At 32.1% G+C, this 21,856-nt stretch overlaps 1 protein-coding gene across 8 annotated transcripts in view; it reads left to right on the forward strand.

Moving 5' to 3' along the window:
• Positions 1–21,856, forward strand: part of LOC143244846 (receptor-type tyrosine-protein phosphatase S-like) — a 171,725-nt gene that overhangs the window by 136,268 nt on the left and 13,601 nt on the right. For 6 of the 8 annotated variants that reach the window (XM_076490246.1, XM_076490247.1, XM_076490250.1 and 3 more), the window contains 8 exons: positions 781–929; positions 1,213–1,348; positions 13,612–13,761; positions 14,169–14,268; positions 16,878–16,954; positions 18,373–18,513; positions 19,584–19,709; positions 20,601–20,758. In XM_076490246.1, coding sequence (XP_076346361.1) covers positions 781–929; positions 1,213–1,348; positions 13,612–13,761; positions 14,169–14,268; positions 16,878–16,954; positions 18,373–18,513; positions 19,584–19,709; positions 20,601–20,758 — 1,037 coding nt within the window. Of the gene's footprint in view, positions 1–780; positions 930–1,212; positions 1,349–13,611; positions 13,762–14,168; positions 14,269–16,877; positions 16,955–18,372; positions 18,514–19,583; positions 19,710–20,600; positions 20,759–21,856 lie in introns of those variants that run through there. The other 2 variants (XR_013025345.1, XR_013025346.1) reach the window with 2 other exon arrangements.

Genomic DNA, 21,856 nt, shown 5'->3' on the forward strand with positions numbered 1-21,856 from the left:
CTATTTCACAAGCACATATAGTAATTGACACTTTCAGCATTAACCACTGTTTATTTGGTATAGATATTTCTAGTATCCAGAAAAAGAAAAGACTTTATATTGTTCAATGAATTTATCAGTTGGTTGAATTTAAGTGTTTATATTCAATTCAATAAATAAGGCATTTTGTTTAACTACAAATTTGTGTAGTCTCTTTCCTCATTTCATTTGGATCAAATTTCAGTTTAACATCTTGAATACATTTTTTGTTAAACTTTAATTAAAATGGGTGCTGTAGGAAGTACCGATGCATCTGTAAATACCACATTATTAAAAAATGAACTAACTCTGTTTTAGGACTGCATCATGACTAATGACTAAAAATTGAAAAACTTGCATTAATGGTAATTTTGTCTCAGTTAATTACCACTACTGGTTAATTATAAAACTTTAATAAAGAATGATGACTCCACACTATCACGACTAGTGTGGCAAGCCATAATAAAGTTTTTACACCTACAAATGCTTTATATTTTAAAATAACCAGTGAGTAAGTTATTTTGATATGAATTCTACAATGTATCAAAAAAATATTAAAGTTTGTCGATAATATTGTTAATGAAGGTGCACACTTTGATATTGTTCTTGTTACTTAATTTTGAAATTATTTCTAATTTTTAGTAGCTAATGAAATTCTTTTTGCCTTCTCTTTTGAATATTTTAATTATAGCTTCTCAAAACAGTTGTAAATATATATATAGATTAATTGATTCTGAAGTACAGAGCAGTTATTGTTTATAGGAAAGAGAAACACGTAGGATTCATCATTATCAATTTTTAGACTGGCCTGATCAGAGGGTTCCTGCAAATGCTTCATCTCTCTTGATGCTTCATAGAAGAATCCAAACTGATAATCCTGAAAACAAAAATCCAGTTATTGTTCACTGTAGGTAAGTTTATCATAATTTTCATTTGATTAGATCAATTTTTTTTTGTTAAAAGTGGCATTTTGAAAGATAGTTTTATTGGGAAATAGGGTATATAGTCTTTATCCTGATATTGAATAGAATTTGAATATCAATAAACTACATTAGAAATTATTTATGTCAAAATGCACAGCTTTTATTTACTCTCCTGAAATCAGTTATTTTATAACATCTTATGCAACTAATACTTGAGTACATTATTGAAAGTAGAAAAATGTTTTGAAATTTTTTTATACTTGCATTTTAGTGCAGGTGTAGGAAGATCTGGAACTTTTATAGCTATTGATGCATTACGTAGCCAAGCTGATCGAGAAGGCCGGGTAGATGTATTCAGTTTTGTCAATAAAATGAGAATGCAACGAATAAACATGGTTCCAACTTTGGTAAGCATGTAGGAACATTGCTGACTTTATTCTTTATTATTTTTTGTCTTCTTGTGTTTTTGCTTTTTTTTATTGAGTCAAAATATGCATTCACCATTGAAATATTTAATACTTTTTTGTTGTAATTGTGTATTAATTGCATTTATGTGTTATGATATCCACAATCTAGTATTTGTATCTGCATACATTGTTTCTTAGAAATAGTTCATAGGATGTAAATTGGAGAACATCTGGGTGCACATGATCATTTCCAAAATCCATTTTATGTAATAGAATAATTATTTTTTGTTTCTAAATTTCAAAAAGTAAACTTCATATGAATTAGACAAGAATTATAAGCCATAGCTTGGTCAACTGAATCAATTGGAGACACTGATCAAATGAGGAAACCTTTTTAAGGTAATTTTCCAAATGTTCAAGATAAGCATGTTTCTTTTAGAAAAAGCATGGTAGCTACAAGAAAAAAAACAAACAGGATAGCTCTCAAAAGCTATAACAGATAAAATTAAAGCATTATAAATTTAACTGTAAATTGACTACTCTGCCAGGAGATTTGAAAAATAATAGAAAATCAAGAAAATTGGTCAAATTGGAAATTAAGAAATAAAAAATTTATATGAAGAAAACGTTGGCTGAAAATGCAAAAATTAGCAATAAGGACTTCTCTAAGGGCAAACAAATTGTTAGAATGATAGAAAGCTTTTAAAATGTGGTGCAGGAAGGCTCATATCTAATAATTATGAGATGGCTAATTTATCAAATTATAGTTTTTCGTCAGTTCTTACTAATGAAGAAGCATGTTCCTTATAGAAAACAAAAATGGTGGCTGCACATAAATTGAGTACATATGATTGTATATTTGTTAAAAAATTGTTGCTGTCTGATCAACTATACTCTTCAAAAAAAGAAATGCAAAAGGCAAAATTTGAGACATATTGTTAACAAGTTTATTCCGGGTAGTTCTGTATGACATGTGTGAAACTTTGCACATTCACTGCTGAACATCCAAAGTCTGCAAAGGTGAAGTCCACGCTCACTAGTTGAAGTTTAACGTCACTCAACGTCAATAACGAGTATGCCCCCCGTGAGCATCAATAACTGCTTGGCATCTCCTGCCCATGGAAGCAATGAGATGACGAATCACATTCTGTGGAATGGCTGTCCACTCAGCCTGCAAAGCTGCTGCAAGCTGAGGTAGAGTCTGCGGTTGAGGTTGTCGTCATCGCAGACGTCGGTCCAACTCGTCCCAAAGATGTTCGATGGGGTTTAAATCTGGTGATCTGGAGGGCCAGGGAAGAACGTTGATGTTGTAGTGTCTCAAGAAGACAGTGGTGAGTCGGGCTGTGTGAGGACGGGTGTTGTCATGTTGAAAAACATCGTTGACGTTCACCATGATGGGTTGCACATGGGGCATAAGAATCTCGTTGACGGTTGCATACAGTCTGATCGGAAATCCTACGCAGCCCTGGTATGGTTGAGGCAGTAGACTTCGCAGTGGTGGTCCTATCCCGAAGGTGACTTAACCGGATGTAGCGATCTTGTGCGGGCGTGGTCACACGAGGTCTGCCAGATCGTGGATGGTCACAAGTTGATCCATGTTGTTGGTGACGATTCCATAGCCTTGTGATGGTGCTTGGGTGGACATTCACAGCTCTGGCAACATCTGGTCGAGATTCGCCTGCTTCCAAGCGACCAATGGCGTTGTTGCGTTGTGCTTCAATCAGTCTTGGCGTAACTGTGTTGCGTGTCGGTAGCTTAACACTGAGCTATGGATTACATAAAGTTTACATTAGTCTTAACTTGTTAAGAAAATATGGTGACTTTGAGGAATGATTAATCTTGTAGGTAAGATAGTATTTTACTGTGAATTTTGGAGGAGGTTAAAAATAAGAAATATGAGCCACTTGCTTTTGCATTTTGAAAGTACTTGAATAATGAACAATTGCTAAAAAGTACTTGTTTTTTCAGTGAAGATGATAAAATTTATCTCATTAATTAGACCTATTAGTCTTTCAACAGCAGTGGAAAAAAAAATTAAATGTTTGATAAAAATGCTTGCAAAGTAATTTAATGAAGTAAACACTTCTGATGGATAGTCAGAATAATTTCAGTGTGGTTGAACTAATTTTGCTTCACTAATCTTTTATCATTCTTTGAAAATGTTTCTGCTTATTTAGCTGAGATTATGGATGTGGATTTGGTGTACCTGAATTTTCAGAAAGCATTTGACAAGCTACTTCATAAAAGATTTCTTAAAACAATCTTTGTAGGTGTTTGGGATTGGTTGGTTTATTTGATAGAAAATGGAATGGATGGAAAAATATAGAAAGTTGTTATAAATATAGTTTAGTCAGATTAGAATAATATCTCAGACATAGTACCTAAGATCTTAGTGTTAGGACTTTACTTTGTATTCGTTTATATGAAGAGATGGTCAATAAATTATTTTAAATCCTACTTCCCTAACATTACCAAGAACATCTTAAGAGACTGATCAACTAGAACACCAAGATGCACACCTTCCATGGCATTTTAGGGTTATTCCTATCAAAAGTAAATTCATAATTGAAATTATGGTACTCCTCTTCTTATAATCAAAAACCATCTGCCATTTGTAGTTTAACTTACAAAATAATCAAAATCATTTTGTTAAGCCATATTTGGTATATTTTTGCTAGTTTTGGACTCCTTGTCTTAAGAAGAATTGTAGGAAAGTGTTCAGGAGAGTGCTACTAGAATAATACCTGTGATCTAAAGGTTGTATGTCATACAAGGACACGTTAAGATCTCTTAAACTGTTTCCTCTTAAAAAAAATACAATTATAGGGGACCTGATTGAGGCATTTAATATTGTATAGGAAAATGATAGCATTTGTGCATCATATTTTTTCATAATTAAAGGTGAGAATGTTAGGGTAGAAGTCATGTTCAGCTAATCCAGCATTATTTCCAAGGCATACTCACCTCTCTTGCACTTATAGCTAATCTAATACTCGACTATGAGGGCTTCATCTAATGCTCATTTGAGCACAAGTCTTATTTTTTCTCCTTTGTTCTAGTCATTTATACCCCACTTAATTGTTCCTCATGAAATTTGCCTCATGACACTCTCCACCTACATCAATGTGCTTTCTATCTTGGAACTGTATATAAAATACCTCATTCAGATAACTATCACATTTTTCTCAAAAAGGAATCACTAACAGGTTTCTCAGTACTTCAGTTGTTTGGAGATACTTTGAACATTCTCTGTGTTAGCTAATTGATTTTTCTAAAAAAGAAATATTCCAAATTGGAAACTGCTTTATAGTATGAATTTATGGATTATTATTTCTGGTACTGAGACAAAGCAGATCTTTCCTATCCCACCTCTGATATCTAATGTTGTACAACAGTCGGAGAGGGGGAAAGAGTGACTATTGGTTGTGACTATCAGTTGTTGTATTCGTAGTAAGATAGAAACAAATAATCAGTTCTTCTGTGTTCCTCTGGGAGGTTCTGAGGTTGAAATTGAGAGTTATACTTGACTTTTTTTTGCCTTCTTTAAGTCTGTTGGCTTTTCATTCCCCCTAAGGGAGAGTTGTGAATTTGTAAACTGAGGTTCAGGGTTCAATTCCCTATGGTGGACATGGTAGAGTTCCCAAAATTGCTTTGCTCTAAAAGACAAATCAATGGTAATCAAAACAGTCTTCAACTGACATATGAAAACAAAAAGGAAGCCACTTTGGGATAAGTTGCCTTTTATTTGTTTCCTTCTACTTGTTGATTGATAGCCTTTCATTGAGTGCTTTTGAGCCTGCACCTTATTTCATTGTTTGTTAGTACTTAAGCACAAAGCTACACATTGGTTATCACTGCTTTACCCTTCACAGGTATCAAAACTCTGAAAGTCCATAGAATAATGCTTGCTACTAGTGGTTGCACCTTACTCAATGAGTAACAGGTCTGGAGGCAAATTTTTGTTTTCTCTCCATCCACAGACATTGTGGTTTATGCTGGACAATTTAATTCTCAGTTACAAGAAGAGATGGTTATGCCTTATTTGACATAGTTGTTGCAACTTTGCGATTTAATGTGCCACCTCCAGGTGGAAGTATTTTCTGGCTCAAGTAATATATTTTTTCCTTAAAGTCTGGGGTTATAAAGCACAATTTGTAGATAACCTGAATATATCAATGTTCCCTTATGGGACAGGGTAAGTCTACAAACTTAGTTGTAAATTCCAACATTTTGTTTTTTTCTAATGTTAACTTTGTTGAAAGTCTCAGGATCACTAATTGATAATGAGCTGTAACCATTGTTAACATGTGCATTGGTTCAATTATCAACTTCTACATTCATCCCTATTTTTGTTGGCATTCTAATTTTATGGTCTCTTGCAGGTCTTCCACTCATTTTTGTAGGTCCTGACCCCCCACACACACACAATAGCCTGTTGATACACTGGTATCTAGAACAAATTCTGTCTGTATCCAAGGGTTCTGCTGTTTAGTAGGATCACCACCAGCAGCACCAATGATTAATGTATACCTTCAAGGGTTGTGGGACTCAGCTCCAAGAATTTTTGGATGTATGGTCACCTTAACCATGGATCACGGATCATTACAGGTTCTTGAATCGGGGTTAATCATTCAGTTCACATCTTCACCACAATTATCCACCCAACCTGTAGAGTTTCTATCACCCAAAAGTTCTTTAGGGCTGTCAGAGTTTAATTGATCTATGGTAGTCAGTGAGTTACACTGTTAGGTCAAAGAAAACAGAGGGTTGGTGTCCAGTCATCGATCTTTCTCTCTTATATCAGTGCCTAGATTCTCCAGAGATTGTAAGTTAATCATTCCTTGGTCTGACTTGACATTTTTTTACAGTGATTGTGGATATCTACATTCATTATAGTCAGCTTCTATCTATAAACTGTCACGGTGGTGACATCCCACTACTATCAGCACTTTTTGTGCAAAAAGATCAGGTGCTATAGTTCTGGATTTTTACTTTTGGACTTGAATTGACTTATTAGGAGTCCTGACATATTGTACATGTTTTTTCTAGTCATCTCTATTCCATATCATTGTGCATACATCATTCCACAGACAGTTGATAACTACTGCCACCATCTCATCAGTTGTCAGAATACCACATCCTGATTCCACTTTCAGAAGAGAAAAACAAAACAAAGCAGTCTTCATTCTCAGAGCTTCAATTCAATATTTCATTAGTTTGTATACTTTTTTATTTTTTATCTTATCTCCCAGTCAGATGCAATTGACAACAATCTGATTCCATGCTATGGACTGGAAACACAGCTCTTACTCACCCAACCTTTTCCTACTTTCTTTTCATGGAACGTTGGTATTATTTGAATATCTCATGCCTTTAGGATGAGAGCACAAGAGATCTTTTTAATGGTATTTATGTGGCCATGGGATCATAAACATCAAGTTGATAGATTCCCCAGTTTCCTTAAGCAGGATCATTCTTTCATCTCAAGGGGTTAATAAATTGGGACACAAATATATGGGTTCTTTTATCACCATCTCATCCACAATTCCATCTCCTCATGAACTCCTTGCTTCAGGAATGGGGTGTATATAACAGTCAGGAATTCCAGGGCCTGTGCACAGATAACACTTCCCTACACAATGTTTTAGTCCTTCTTGCTCTTCAAAAGGCAATGCCTTACAGTTTGGGCTTATTGAGGGGAAAATTGTCAGACATCACTCTGATAATTCTGTTATGGTGTCTTGTGTTTCAACTCAAAAAGGCACTTGGTTGAGGGCTCCTTGTTTTCAAATGTTGGACCTCAGTTTTTTGGACCACTCTTATCTTATCACCATACTAGCTTGCCATGTTCCACAGGTGATGCCTGTAGTAGCAGATCAATTGTCATATCCTAAATACATTCTCCCAACAAAATAGATACTGCATCACAAGTTTCTTTTTTAATTGGCTATCACTTTGAAACTCTGATTGAGCATCCAACTAAGACAATTTTGTCTACAGTACAATTTGGTGAGGTACCTTTGAGTTTTGGCAATGGATGGATTCTATCAAGGCAAAACTGGACTACAACTTAAGGTCTTCCTTCCAATTCATATGTTACCCAGGGTACTAAATATGATTTGTTTCAATTTATTGTGGATCCTGTTGCTTGCACCAGTTTGACAGCTACACCATAGTTTCTGCTTCTGTGGTGCCTTCCAGAGTGTCCACTTCTTACTGTTTTTCCTAGGCCATCTCTGTGATGGCAGACATAATACACCTGGCCCACTAGAAGTAAAAGCTTCAAGCATAGAGGTTCTGCAGTCTTTCACATGGCATCAGGGTTTAATTTACAAGGTTGCCATGTATTTGTCTCAATCTTTTCTTAGTCTTGTAATGAACACTTACCAGTGAAAATGATACAGATATCAGCAATGGTGTTTTGAGAGGAGATTGAACCTACTTCAGTCAACGGTGCCAACTATAACTTTTTTTTTTTTTACCAGGTTCTTTCATAAGGGATTTTGCATTTTCCACGATCATCCTGTATGAGGTAGCTTTATCAGCTACCATTCAACACTTATAACAAATTCCAGACTCCTCAAGTCATCTTGAGTCATTCATCACAAATGACCATTCCAGTTACTTAACTATTAAGTATAGTAAGGCTACATGCATGCCCTTTCCCAACATCTGTTTGTGACCTGATTCTCATATCCCATTTATCATCTTTATCTGAAGATTTATTTTTCATTGCTTCTGACCTACAAACACTGCTGATCAGAGTGGTTTGCATTGTTTTGTACACAAATAACTTCCTCATTCTATCTGTGTCTTCCAACCATGACACTATCAGACAGGTATAGGGATAAATCCTTTTCACCAATTCATCTAATCACTATTTCTCTCTTCTATGTTCTATCAGCTTTCAATTATTGTCATGTTTAGTTAGGGTCTTGAAGGTTTTATTTCCTATGCTAATGCCTTTAGAGATGCTAGACAATGACTGAGTTCTTCTTGAAGATAAAGAATTTTCTGTAAGTCATGTCAAATCAGGTTTATCACATTTATTTATTCTTAATAGCCTGATTGAAATACACAATGGAGGACACTATGCAGACATGTTTGTGGACCTCTTCCATACTTTTATCCCATATTTGTTGGATTTTCTGTCATTATCCTCATCTGAGGGTTTCCACCTACACCCTGTAGCTATTTAACTGCATGCACTACATTATGCAAAAGAGTGAGTATTTTGTTTGCTACTTTTTAGGCTCCCCTACTTTGTCACAGCATCCCCGTCTGTGATAAATGTTGCCAAGGAAGATGTGCTTTTATCAAACCAATTCTACACTAGCAACCACTAATTCAAGGTATTATAAATGCAGGTTGTAACAGGTTCTGTAGAAATGAGGTGTTCGATAACACCACCTGGAGGCTGACTGGGTAGCATTGCTGGACTACCTCTCCTGAAATATCATGAGTAAAGCATAAGAGGATCCTGACCATCCCTGCTGATCATTGAATTGAATGAACCAGAGTCAGTTTATCTTTAAAAATGTAGAGAACTTGGTTCACCTATTGCATTGTTTTGAAAACACTTGTTTCTGAGGGCTCCTCAACATGCATTTACCTCCTAGAATCTACTAGTAGAGCTAGGGAGCTCTTACCACACCTAGTTTTCAGTCATTGTCACTCTTGAAGAAGAGGGTGAAATTGTAGTCCTTCCTATTCAGATTTCAAGGTCAGCTATCCAGTTGGATTTATTGTGGCCATTCTTATTGATCAATATTGGTTCAGTATATTGTTTATGAAGGAGGATTCATTGTCTCCTTGTAATGCCAAATTCAGAGTGACACCACCCTTGGTCCTTGGTTGAACACAGATGTTCCATGTTTTTCTCATAATTTTGGGGGCAAGTGGAAATTAATTTGCTCACACAGTTGGTAAGTAAGGATGAGGTCTCATAATTCAAGATCAAATGAGTTCTGTTTCCTCAGGTTAAGCAAGACATGCACATTCCCATCTTTCTGAGCCTGGATTATTGCTTTTGTCACTTCTTCATGTTGAAGAGAATATTTGTCAACTTTAGTGTTGCTTACCTTTTTGTCATGATTCTGATGACTTGAAATACATCACTCTGGCTTCACATTGGGATTTATTTGTAAGTGCCCCCCAGTGGCACAGTGGTATGTCTGCAGACTTACAATGCTAGAAACTGGGTTTCAATACTCGTGGTGGGCAGAGCCAGATAGCCCATTGTGTATTTTTGTGCTTAATTACAAACAAACAAACTATTCATAAGTATATATGCATATGTATAGATTGTGTTCCAATTGCCCTAGCCACCAGTGTGTGATATAAGAACCATGGCCCTATAATTCCAATTCTGGTTAGTGGAATCTTGACTTTCTAGTTGGAGCATGGCCAATAGTGATGAAATATCATGTAAAATTCCACTCACAATACATGATCTAAGTTCCAGGTGAAAAACATATCTGACTTAATGTAGTGCAGTTTACCCATTAGAGTGCTACTCTTCTCTTGACACACCGTGATTTATGCATGAATTTTCTGTTTCAATAGTACCTTCATCTTATCAATGTATGTGTTGGAAGTTAACATTTTCTCAAATTGAAAATGTGTTTCTTATAATGCTTACCTCCTTTCATGCTCCCTTCTTCTCCACTAAAATCCAGTGTTATAGATAAGGATTGAATCAGTCTTAAAAATGTTAGTGTTGAGTGAGATATTTATATACAGTGACGGGATAGAGGGCACACTGATGTAAGCAGAGAGTATCATGTGAGAAATATAGAGGTAAGTATTATTGGAAATACATTTTTCAGTTTATCAAAATTTTAACTTTTATTACAGGGTTGCTGGCCTTTAGAATAGTTCATATTCAGCTGTAGTGGATGAAGTTAATTTAAGAGTTTAAGATGATGCTTTATAAATATTTCAGTAGTAAGGATTGAATTTCATTGTTTTATTTTGAATTTAATTTGATGGATAACTATTGGATAACCTAGTTAGACCAAAAGATCCTTTCTTTATCCTTATATATGTATGTATGTATGTGTGTGTGTGTGTGTAATATTATTTATTTATCACAGCATGCTGAATGTGTACAATTTTGTAATTTTGGTCAACCTTTTATCATTAATTTTTTATCTAAACTTAAGCCAGTTTGATGAAAAGTAAATGAAAGATAGTAAGCTCAATTCATACATATTGAATTGTGGCATAATATTTTCAAGGATTAATTGAAGTTTCTTTTGTTTTATTAATGAAAACATAACAGCTTTTTAATAATTTCTAAAACTACAAGTTTTTATGTATTGTATGGTAATTTTTAGATTATTGTAAATCTGTTACGCTTTTTTGACAATCACATGAACACCAATTTTTTAACAAATTTGGCAACTTACTATTTGTGTTTTCTGTCATACAGAATCTCAAGATGAGAATAGTTTATTAGTGTTTTGATCTGTTTTCTACCTAGTGAGAGAAAAAAGAACTTATTTCTTCTTCTAGAGTCTCTATCTATCTATGTTTTAGTACTTAACTATTCACATAATTTACTAAAGTGCAATAAAACTGCCTCCTGTGTAGGCGATTGTCTACTGTGAGAAACAGTAATTTTATCTTTTTTGAAACTTCAAGGATTATACCTAAATTGAATTGAACAATCTGTGTGAAAAAAGTTTTAAAATTATTTAATTCTTACCTTATGTATTTTTACAAAAGACAACAGGGTATCCTATTTGACTTAAACTTGTGTACTATTAATATATAGTATGAACAGGAAACATTTTTTTTGGATTAATTAATAATTTACTTATGTTTTGATAGTAGAAATTTTGGTGCAGTATTTGACCAATAAACTCCTTCTAAATTCAATTGAACGATTTAAAGAGGTTCAATTGTAATGTGCAGTTCTATCATGATTCTAATTTAGGCTTTCTCTAGTCCTTCGAACACGAATGCACAAGCTAAGTAAATCATATATTCTAAAGAGACCTGGCATGGGTATTAAAATTTTAATTAAACTAAAGTACAGAAAAATTTTTTGAACTTCTTAGGTTATCTCAGGTTAACAAATATACTCTTCAAAAAAAAAAATGCAAAAGGCAACATTTGAGACATATTGTTAACAAGTTTATTCCGAGTAGTTCTGTATGACATGTGTGAAACTTTGCACATTCACTGCTGAACATCCAAAGTCTGCAAAGGCGAAGTCCACGTTCACTATGTGAAGTTTAACATCACTCAACGTCAATAACGAGTATGTCCCCTGTGAGCATCAATAACTGCTTGGCATCTCCTGCCCATGGAAGTGATGAGATGACGAATCCCATCCCGTGGAATGGCTGTCCACTCAACCTGCAAAGCTGCTGCAAGCTGAGGTAGAGTCTGCGGTTGAGGTTGTCGTCGTCGCAGATGTCGGTCCAACTCGTCCCAAAGATGTTCGATGGGGTTTAAATCTGGTGATCTGGAGGGCCAGGGAAGAACGTTGATGTTGTTGTGTCTCAAGAAGACAGTGGTGAGTTGGGTTGTGTGAGGACGGGTGTTGTCATGTTGAAAAACGTCGTTGACATTCACCATGATGGGTTGCACATGGGGCCTAAGAATCTTATCAACAGTTGCGTACGGTCTGATCAGAAATCCTACGCAGCCCTGGTATGCTTGAGGCAGTAGACTTCGCAGTGGTGGTCCTATCCCGAAGGTGACTTAACCAGATGTAGCGATCTTGTGCGGGCTTGGTCACACGAGGTCTGCCAGATCGTGGATGGTCACAAGTTGATCCATTTGTTGGTGACGATTCCATAGCCTTGTGATGGTGCTTGGGTGGACATTCACAGCTCTGGCAACATCTGATCGAGATTCCCCTGCTTCCAAGTGACCAATGGCGTTGTTGCGTTGTGCTTCAATCAGTCTTGGCGTAACTGTGTTGCGTGTCGGTGGCTTAACACTGAGCTATGGAAACCGTGAACCCGTCACTTTTATAGGGATTTTGCACATGTTGCACTTGCAGAACATGCAAATCTCTCAAACAAATTTATTGGACATGCATGCATTTTGGCGAAAAATCCAATGTTTTCCTCCGTTTTCAAAGTGCACAACTTTTATTGTCATTTTGGTCTGACAGTCAGTGCCTTCACAAGTGTAACATCACATACTCTGAGCTTGTAACGTTATTACATATATTTCTCTTTAAAATAACAAAAATATACCTTTTGCATTTCTTTTTTTGAAGAGTATATGTTAATTAAATCATTGACAACATCTAATATTAAGAATTTTCTGTAACTTTGTACTGTCTGTATATATTATACTGTTCTCCAGTATATTCAATTCTCTTTCTACACCAATGACATGCATAATAATTTTCTTCTCTATTTACAGTTTTATTAACATTGCTGCATGTAACAGTTTTTGGGACATTCATTTAAGAAATTTCAGGATTTTCAAGTTCTTATAACAGCAAAATTAAATATAAGGTCATTCATATGTAACTACATATTTTGGCCAAACTTAAAATATATTATTCATATAATTAACTAAAGGGCACTTTAAAAAGAATATCATTTTGACGTTATCACAAAACACACAAAATATAATTTTGAGATGCAACAGTAAAACAGTGCAGTATTATGGGAGAAATAAATTAGAAAATCAAGTAAATATTCAGAATTTATCTGAAGCTTCTGTCTTTTTTTTTTACCTTTTTTTTAACAAACTAACCAACCACTCTTCTTATGCTTTAATTGATTCTTCAAACTAGTAGTAGACTTTAATGCAAGTGAATGAATACCAGGAAAAGAACTACAGCCAATAGAAGTATTAATTTTTCTTGGAAAAGATTTTAAGTTCTTGGCACATGGAAAATTCACTCTCAAGCACTGTATAAACAGCTTACACAACCACACTGAATATACTATATAAGTTGTTCACAAAATAATCAACAATGAAAAAGTTAAATACCAAAACAATAATAAATGAATAGTCTTCTTTAAATTAACTTATGGCCTTAAGAGAATTATCTCAGTGCTAGAAGCTCATATAATAAATTTGTAATCTTAAAATTAAGACAAAGTTAATGTTGAAAACCACATTTAATATGAATTAATTATGAACTAAATTTTCAGGATTTTGAAGAACATTGTGTGTTAGTTGAACAACTAGTGAGGTACATAACTGCACCATTATTTGGGTATTTCCAAGTTATTCTTTTTTGTTTTTTTAAGAGGCTAAAAGGTTGTATATTGTTGCTTTTCTAGGAACAGTATATTTTCATTTATGAAGCTATTTCTGATGCCTTTCTGTGTGGCAATACAGTGGTAATGGCTGATCAACTTCACACTTACCTGCAACATATATTTTTTCCTCAGCTCAGCACTCAGATGTCTGAGTTGGAGCAGCAATTTGAGGTATCACTTGAACTGTATGATGTCTTTAGATTCTGTAAATAGTTTTATAAATTGCTAAAAGTTATAAGTTATTGAGATTTTTAATAATGATATTTTTTCCATTAGCCTCTTACCTAAATTTTTATGTAGCTTTTAAAATACTGTTAGCATAAGTAACTAGAAGAATTAAGCTGGGTATATTATGCAAAACAAAATAAGTACAATTGTTCCAAAATTTGTGATCTAAATTGTATTTTTATTCATCTTTATGCTCTCTCATAAAATATTTGACTGTTTTTCAATCCATGTGTAAGACTCCACATTCACAGTAATTATACCTATTCTCTTTGGGATTCAGAAATATTCTTTTCAGATGTCTGAGTAGTGTTATGATCCATGAATGTTTAATTACTGTACGTTATTTTTAGACTTTGTCTAAAATCCAGCGAAAGACAAGCATGAGTCAGTGCTCTGATGCTTTGAATGATATCAATATTTTGAAAAACAGAGATCCAACAATAGTTCCTTGTAAGTTATAGTTATTATTTTTAACTTCATAATAAAACATTTCAGTAAAGCTTACCTACTCCTAAATGATAAATCTCAGCAGTCTAATTTTAAAATGAATAAAAATATTCATGAAAATAAATAACTACCATAAAGAGAAATAGGTTTAAACTTATAATCTAAGTTCAAAGTTAATGCATGGCTTTTGTTAGTGTATTTTACTTGATGTAGATATTGTTTGTAAAATTTTCAAAAAAATATTTGTTTTTTAATACATTGTAGTTAGCAACCAGTAATGTGTATATGTGTGTGTGTAATTTGTTATTTTAACTTCAAACAAGCTGAAACAAAAACAAATTAAACAAAATATGCTGCATCAACTGAAAAGATCCCAGGGTGCAAACTACAATTTGGGATTATAAAATGTACCCCAGGTTTTGGAGGTGACTACGGAAGTATAACCCACATAGCAGTGGAGATACACCATCTATCAGTCTTAACCTCCATTCACCAGTCTCACATAAGAAATAAACAATAGCAATAGATATAGAATTAGAAATAGAAATTAGGAGAGCGAGATGTGGGTGCTCAAGTCCACAACATCCCACATCTATATTGCTTTTCACTGCCTGCAGATAGTTTTGGGAAGGTTACTGCTCTCCCACGCAAAGAATTAATTGAAATAAAAATAAAAAAGAAATAAATGAGGTACTACAGTTTGGGAGTAAGATGAAAATTTATCTCTTGATGTTAGCATTAAGCCCCCAATATAGTAGAAAGGCACTAACTGACAGCACAGCAAATGAACTATACCAGCATGAAGCATACCATCCAGCTGTCCAAACTAGTATAGCTCCAACCACCACCCATTCATCAAGTCTACTGTAACTACCATGTTCTAAACAAGGTGTACATCTGCATAAAGTAGTGCCAAGCTACTAAATGATTTTATTCTTAACTAAAAATAATTAGAAATTTTAAGTAAAATTTCTCTAATTTTTTATTTCTTTAGATTTATTTAATATGTCCTTGTATTTGCTACAGAATAATTTTATTTAAAGTTTCTTTATTAAATCCATTAACTATTATTTTTGTATCAGTATTTCAACATTACTGATAAAATATTGTAATTTATTACAAATTTTACAATATCTGAATAATTGCAAAGTTATACTGCTTATAACAGAAGGATATGGTACATTACTATTGAAACAGGGTTAGCCATAAATTGGAAAGGTAAAATATTTCCTATTATCAAAAATATTTTACATTGATATCCTTATCAATTATTTTAATTTCTAAATCTAAATAATGTATCAGATATTGAAGTATTTTCTATTTTTAATTCTATTGGATAAATAGTGTTATAACATTATTTCAGGAATATTTATACTAATTAAATCTTCTATATATCTGTAAGTTAAGGTAAAAATATCTGGATTTGTATAGTTTTCAATAAATATATTTTCATAATAGTAAAGATATAAATTAGCTATACAAGTAGAATTGTTAGCTCCCTTTGAAGCTTCTATTACTTGTTTAAAAACCTGTTTGTTGAAAAATATATAATTTTTATAAAAACAGAAATTTAATATATCTTTTATGTTTTTGGAACTAAATTTTCCTTTTTCCAGTTCTGTAAAAGGGTAACAAAACTATTCTATTAATGAATTATTATTAACACTTACATTTTTTATTTTATCAAGTAAAATATTGAGTGCTTTATTTAATAATATAGCCAGTTGTTTGATAATTCTTTTTATTGCATTGGAAATAAATCTAAATTTAATTGGAGATTTATGTAGTTTGGGAGTAGCATAAAGAAACAGTAAATCTACATAAGAATTTCATTTAGAATAAAGTTTATTATAAGCTTTAACGAAATTATTAATTACTGTACCTTTGGATTGGTTAACAAGTTTAAATATTTGTGTGCTGTTTATTTTTTTATCATAATAAATGCATAAAAAGTTTTACAAATGATACCATTGTTACAGTTAGCCTTATCAGTGGGAAGTACAACATATTTTTCTTGCAATTCTTAAAACTTATTTGTTAATTGATGAAATGATAAATTTATATGGTTTTTCTTTAATTTTATATAGGGTAATTTTATTTTTTATATTTCTGTATATGTACACACACATATATTTATAAATATGCATTTTTACAGCAGAAAAATTGTGGTCTTTTAATGCAGTTTTTCAGTGAAGTATCACTTAGCACTATCTTAGATTATTGGCTGTAATTATAATAAGCTGTTTAATAGAGGATATCATATTTAACTGACCTATTTAAAATTCAGTATTTGAAATACTTCTTTTCAAAAATTAATTATCGACTGTTATACAAGTTTTAAATGTATAAAGGAAACCATCTTCTGCATTTGAGTAATATACAGGGTTTATATGTTATAAGCATGGTTGTGTGAAATTTTATTCTGGAGAAAATTTGTATTTCAAAAAACTTGTATATGAACTGTTTAAAAGCTTAACTTTATGAAGTTTCATCAATAATTTTTAAAGCATTTCTTGTGAAGTTTGGTTTTCTTTATTAATCCTGTCTAAATATTTTGTTTGAAACTTGTTTAACTTGCAAGAATGTACAAACTTTGTTTATCTGTTTCATAGCAAATAGAGCACGCATCCAGTTGCTAACTCCAGTAGCAGAATCAAAGAGTGATTATATCAATGCTATTACTGTAGATGTAAGTTTCACCATTTGATTAAGACATATGTATAAAAAACATATAAAATTAACAGCTTACATACAGATATCTACTTCTGTAATATACTGAAATAGTGTTTGATGTTGTTAATGTAAATTTACAAAATTTCCATAACTTAAATAATTAAAATTATTAATATGTAAAAAATAGTCATATCATCATGATGTTATTTTTTTAACTGAGTATTACCTAATATTGTGATTATATATATACTTTTTATATAGCATATACCTAACCTGTAACAGTATTATTAAAACAATGATAGTAAATGATTTATGTGTTGTTCATTAGTTGTAAGCTGAAATTATAATATAGAGAGTATAAGCAGTAAATCATGGTATCTGTAATATACCATTATACAAAATTAAAACCATAATTTGTGCATGTATGTTACTTTGGCATATATAGATGTAAAGAAATCAAATTATATTTACTGATACTTATTGCCACATATCAGTAAAAAATTTTTTATATGTTAAGAATGAATTACAGATCCTATTTCATACAGTGTATTTACATTTACAACTGATATTCGTTTTTAAACCAGGGTGTTGTCTGCAATATTTCTTCAGATATAAAGATTGCATTTCTTCATTGAAAGTATCAAATGTAACTTATTAATTTACTTGTTCTTGTTGCAAGCAAGGTTATTTACATTATACTACCAGAAAGCTGCTAATTTAAATAAAAGAATATGTAAATTTAAGAACATCAAATAAATAAGTTGTATTGGAGCATGTCTTAGATTAGTCTGATGTAAGTATCTGTTCAAATTATCTTAAGATTTTAATAAACTTCCATGATGAACAGTCTATATATAAATAGAGCATACTGATTCATAAGCTGAGGCCAAAAATGAATCACGCTAATTCGGATTATAAATTGCATGTTGTTTAATAACATTATAGAAAGTTTTCTCTATTTACAACTATTCATGAAAATGTTTTGTAATACATAACTTTTTATTTAATATATTTGTCTCTGTGGTTGTTTAAATTAAACAATGAATTAATATTAACATTTTTCATCATGAGCATGAAAATAAGGCATTATAGAAGTATATGTTTGTACTATGAACATGGCTTATTTATCATGAAAATGCTTACTGTATGTGTAAAATGCAATTATAGTTACGCTATTGTGAAAAAGTAATATAAAAGTAAAAAAAATTATATTATAATGAAACATATAATAGACAATATGATCAAGGAAGAAGGACTTAAGGAAACTGAAACATTTAATATACTACAAAACATGCAATTTTGTAATTTGTTAGTTGTAACATGAATCAGTTATATAGTTCTTTAACATGTTTTCATCTAAGCCAATGAATATTTAACATAGTGAGTTTATTTTTGCTACAGTCAGTTTGTACATAACTTTTAATTTGTTTTTAGGGTTACAAGTGCAAAAATGCCTTTATTGTCACTCAGATGCCTCTTAAACAAACTGTTGTGGACTTCTGGCGATTGATTTATGATATGCAATCTTCAGTTATTGTAATGTTAAATGATCTTAGTAGAATTGAAAATACTATGGTAAGTAACACATATCAGTAGTGTATGTATGTTTATGTGTGTGTGTGTGAGAGAGAGACTAAATATCATTTGGGAATGATATTCTGAGCTGGTAAACAGTTTATGACGATGAATTATTGTGTTAATAAACAGATCTTGAAAATATATCCATATATGTTGTTTTTCTATGTGTGCAGTCAGTTCCTGAGCATGAGCTTCTCTCATTTCTGAGCAAGTTGTTTATGTATTTATGTGTTTGAGTAACTAGTTGTTAATGTTTTGAACATTGTTTGTACATAATGTTAATATGTGTGCATATGCACTTCTTAGGATATATTATTATTGTGTTTGTAACAATTAACTGTTTTGATTATTCCTTTGTACCTGAGTAAATAGTCCTGTATATTTAGGTTAAATCTCTTTGTTTTCATGGAAGACCTATAAATAATAAAAAAGATTTGACAGTTACAAAGTATGATTCTCAAAGAGATTAGTAGGCTGTGAAATTTTACTCTTCAATTAAATGTAGATATCATCGAAATTATTTGTGATCCGTGATTACGAGAAAACCCACTTGCTTTCTCTACCCATACCAGCTGTTTTAAATGTATAATCTAAATTATTTACTCTTTGTACTTACAACTCTAAATAAGTTGCTGAAAGGTAAGGAAGGACAGATTTAAGAGAAATTTCCATATTTGTGGATTGTATTTTAACTAATAAAATACATCAGTTAACAGTTAGGATTTTTTTTTAATATTGTAGAGTTACAACTGTAAATTTGTGCATTAGCACTTGATTATTCAAACTAAAATGTTCTATTTTTTACAACAGTTATTTGACTTATTCTTTTAAAAATGTAAAAATATTTTTGTAGCATTACAGTTTTGTTCAATAATTATTTTACCTTTTGACAGACTATTAAATTGGTATCTATTTGCTAATTAGGTATACATGTGTATACTTATGGGAATTAACAAACTTCACACATTATTTAGTTTAGACCTTTAAAGATACAACTGTATTATGTATATATATATATGTATGGTTTGCTTCAAAAGCCTTGTTTTTTAACCATTTTTACTAAGTAGAACATTGGACAGTATTGGCCTAGTGAAGGTTGTGCAACGTATGGACCATTTGAAGTCCAAATTGTTGCATTTGAAGATCATGGTACACTTATAGTGCGAATTATGAAACTAATCAACCTCAACCAGGTAACCTTGAATCTAGTATTTAATCGATAGTTATATTATAGTGTATTCATTGTTATTACTAAACTTCACAAATAACATTAATTATAATTTTGCCAAGCTAAATCATTTAAAAAATCCTTGATTTGCTTTTATACAATTGTCATTTTACGTGTATTGTATAATTCTTGTGCATTTTATTATTATGTATTGTTAATCTTTCCTACTTGTGTAAAGGAAAAAAGTTTGCAATGGATACTAAAAAAAAATGTGATGACGTGTTGTGATTCTACAATGTCAAATAATTGTCTCTGTTTCTATTCTGCATTATTATGATTAATGTAGATTTTTCTTCATAGTAAATAATTATAAATAATTGTTTACTTTAGGCTTTGTTTCTACAATAAGCTGGTACTAATTTGTGGGCATGATTCAACAGAAAATGGCAACTAATGCTATTGAACAAATATCTTTTTAACAGATTAATAGCAAAGAAATCTCAGAAAAAGAACATTTTGTAAAATATTATGTTTAATATATTACAGACTGTATTTTAAATAAGAACACACAAATTAGCAATACAGTAAGTTAAAACTTTCTTCATAAAAAAAATCCAGTTAAATGTTCATTTAAGCAATAAAAAACTGCATTACTGTACCCAGATTTGATTACATTAGAGTTATGACAGAACTCCTCCTTCAAACTTATTAACTGGGTTGATATTAAACAAAATATAAATGACTTGAAAGAGGGTTATAAAATGGATTATTAAAGTGACCATGTTGTTTATTATATGAACACTCTCAGGTGAAATTAATTTTGTAGTGTGTGTTCTGAGTGTACAGGGCTGTTTCAGTTTTATCTTTAATTTTATTATCATATAAAGTTGTATTCTAATGTTTGGGTTCTTTTCAGCCTGATGACAATCCACAGAAAGTCATTCAACTTCAATATATGGATTGGGATCAGGAAGAAGTATTGCCAACTAGCACTACATCAGTGTTGGCATTGTTAAATCAAGTTGAAAGATGGTACCGACGTACATCTGGTGGACCAATTGCTATACACTGCATGTAGGTTTTCTTCTATATTCAAGGTGGAATTTTTTACACATATAATATTCTGTTTAATCTTTGGTCAAGGTATGTCTTTCAAAACATTCAGTATTCTTTACATGTTCACAAGAGAGATCAGTAGTTGTTGTTTTTCTCAATAGCTTTAGTGAATATTTAGAAAAGGGTGGCCAAATGTTTAAATGTTGGAGAATACGAGATATGAAAATTCAGAGGAAAATCAGATAAAATTGTGCACCCCATACATAATGTCACTATAAACTCTTGTTTCAAATAAACTATGTTATTAGTAACTGCAAACTTAAGAACCAACATAGAAATACATAGTAATTTAGATTTTAAGTGAGATTGACTATTTCCAATATTCTTTTACTTTCCTACAATGCAAAATAATAGGCTAGGTTAAGATTCACTGTTGCAATGCCAAACTGTCCTTCTCCAGTCACTGTATCAGAAGTTCACTCATGAGTTCTAACCACAATTGAATTTCTTTAACAATCTATAAATCCACTATTGCCTCAGCTTTCTTTCTTTAAAGTTATGTTCCATCTTTTCTCACTATACATGCAAAATATTTGATTTAAGGTTGAAAAAAAATGCACTTTTTCAAGTGTTAAAATGTAATCTCGATACAATACATACCTCTTCTCGCACAATAAGCCTTCTCAATGTTCCACTGCTCTTTAATGTAATAATTTTTTTTTCTCACTTGATGAACTAGCCTTTATATCCCTTGAATTTAAGCTGCCCATTTACTATGAATAGAACATGTGATAGCCATTCACAAAAAAGAGCATGACACACTCTCCTAAAGCAGCTGGCTCCCTCTGTATTGGCACAACATATGTTGGTTGAGTTTCTCACTTGGTTTCAGTTTTCAGATTTTGTTTCTTTTTTTCCCACCATTTCATAGTTTGTTTGTCTTTGATATTTGTATGAATAATTTTATATTACAATTTCTTCTATTTGGGATGTTACAACCTTTCATTACTATTTTCTCACAACTTCTTGGGAATTCTGAATTTGCAATTTACCATAATTACCACCATGGCTTCTGAAGTTAATGATAACACATGCACACCTGTTACTCACACCTTG

This window comes from Tachypleus tridentatus, chromosome 2 (genome assembly GCF_004210375.1).
Source record: "Tachypleus tridentatus isolate NWPU-2018 chromosome 2, ASM421037v1, whole genome shotgun sequence".
Taxonomy (NCBI): domain Eukaryota; kingdom Metazoa; phylum Arthropoda; class Merostomata; order Xiphosura; family Limulidae; genus Tachypleus; species Tachypleus tridentatus.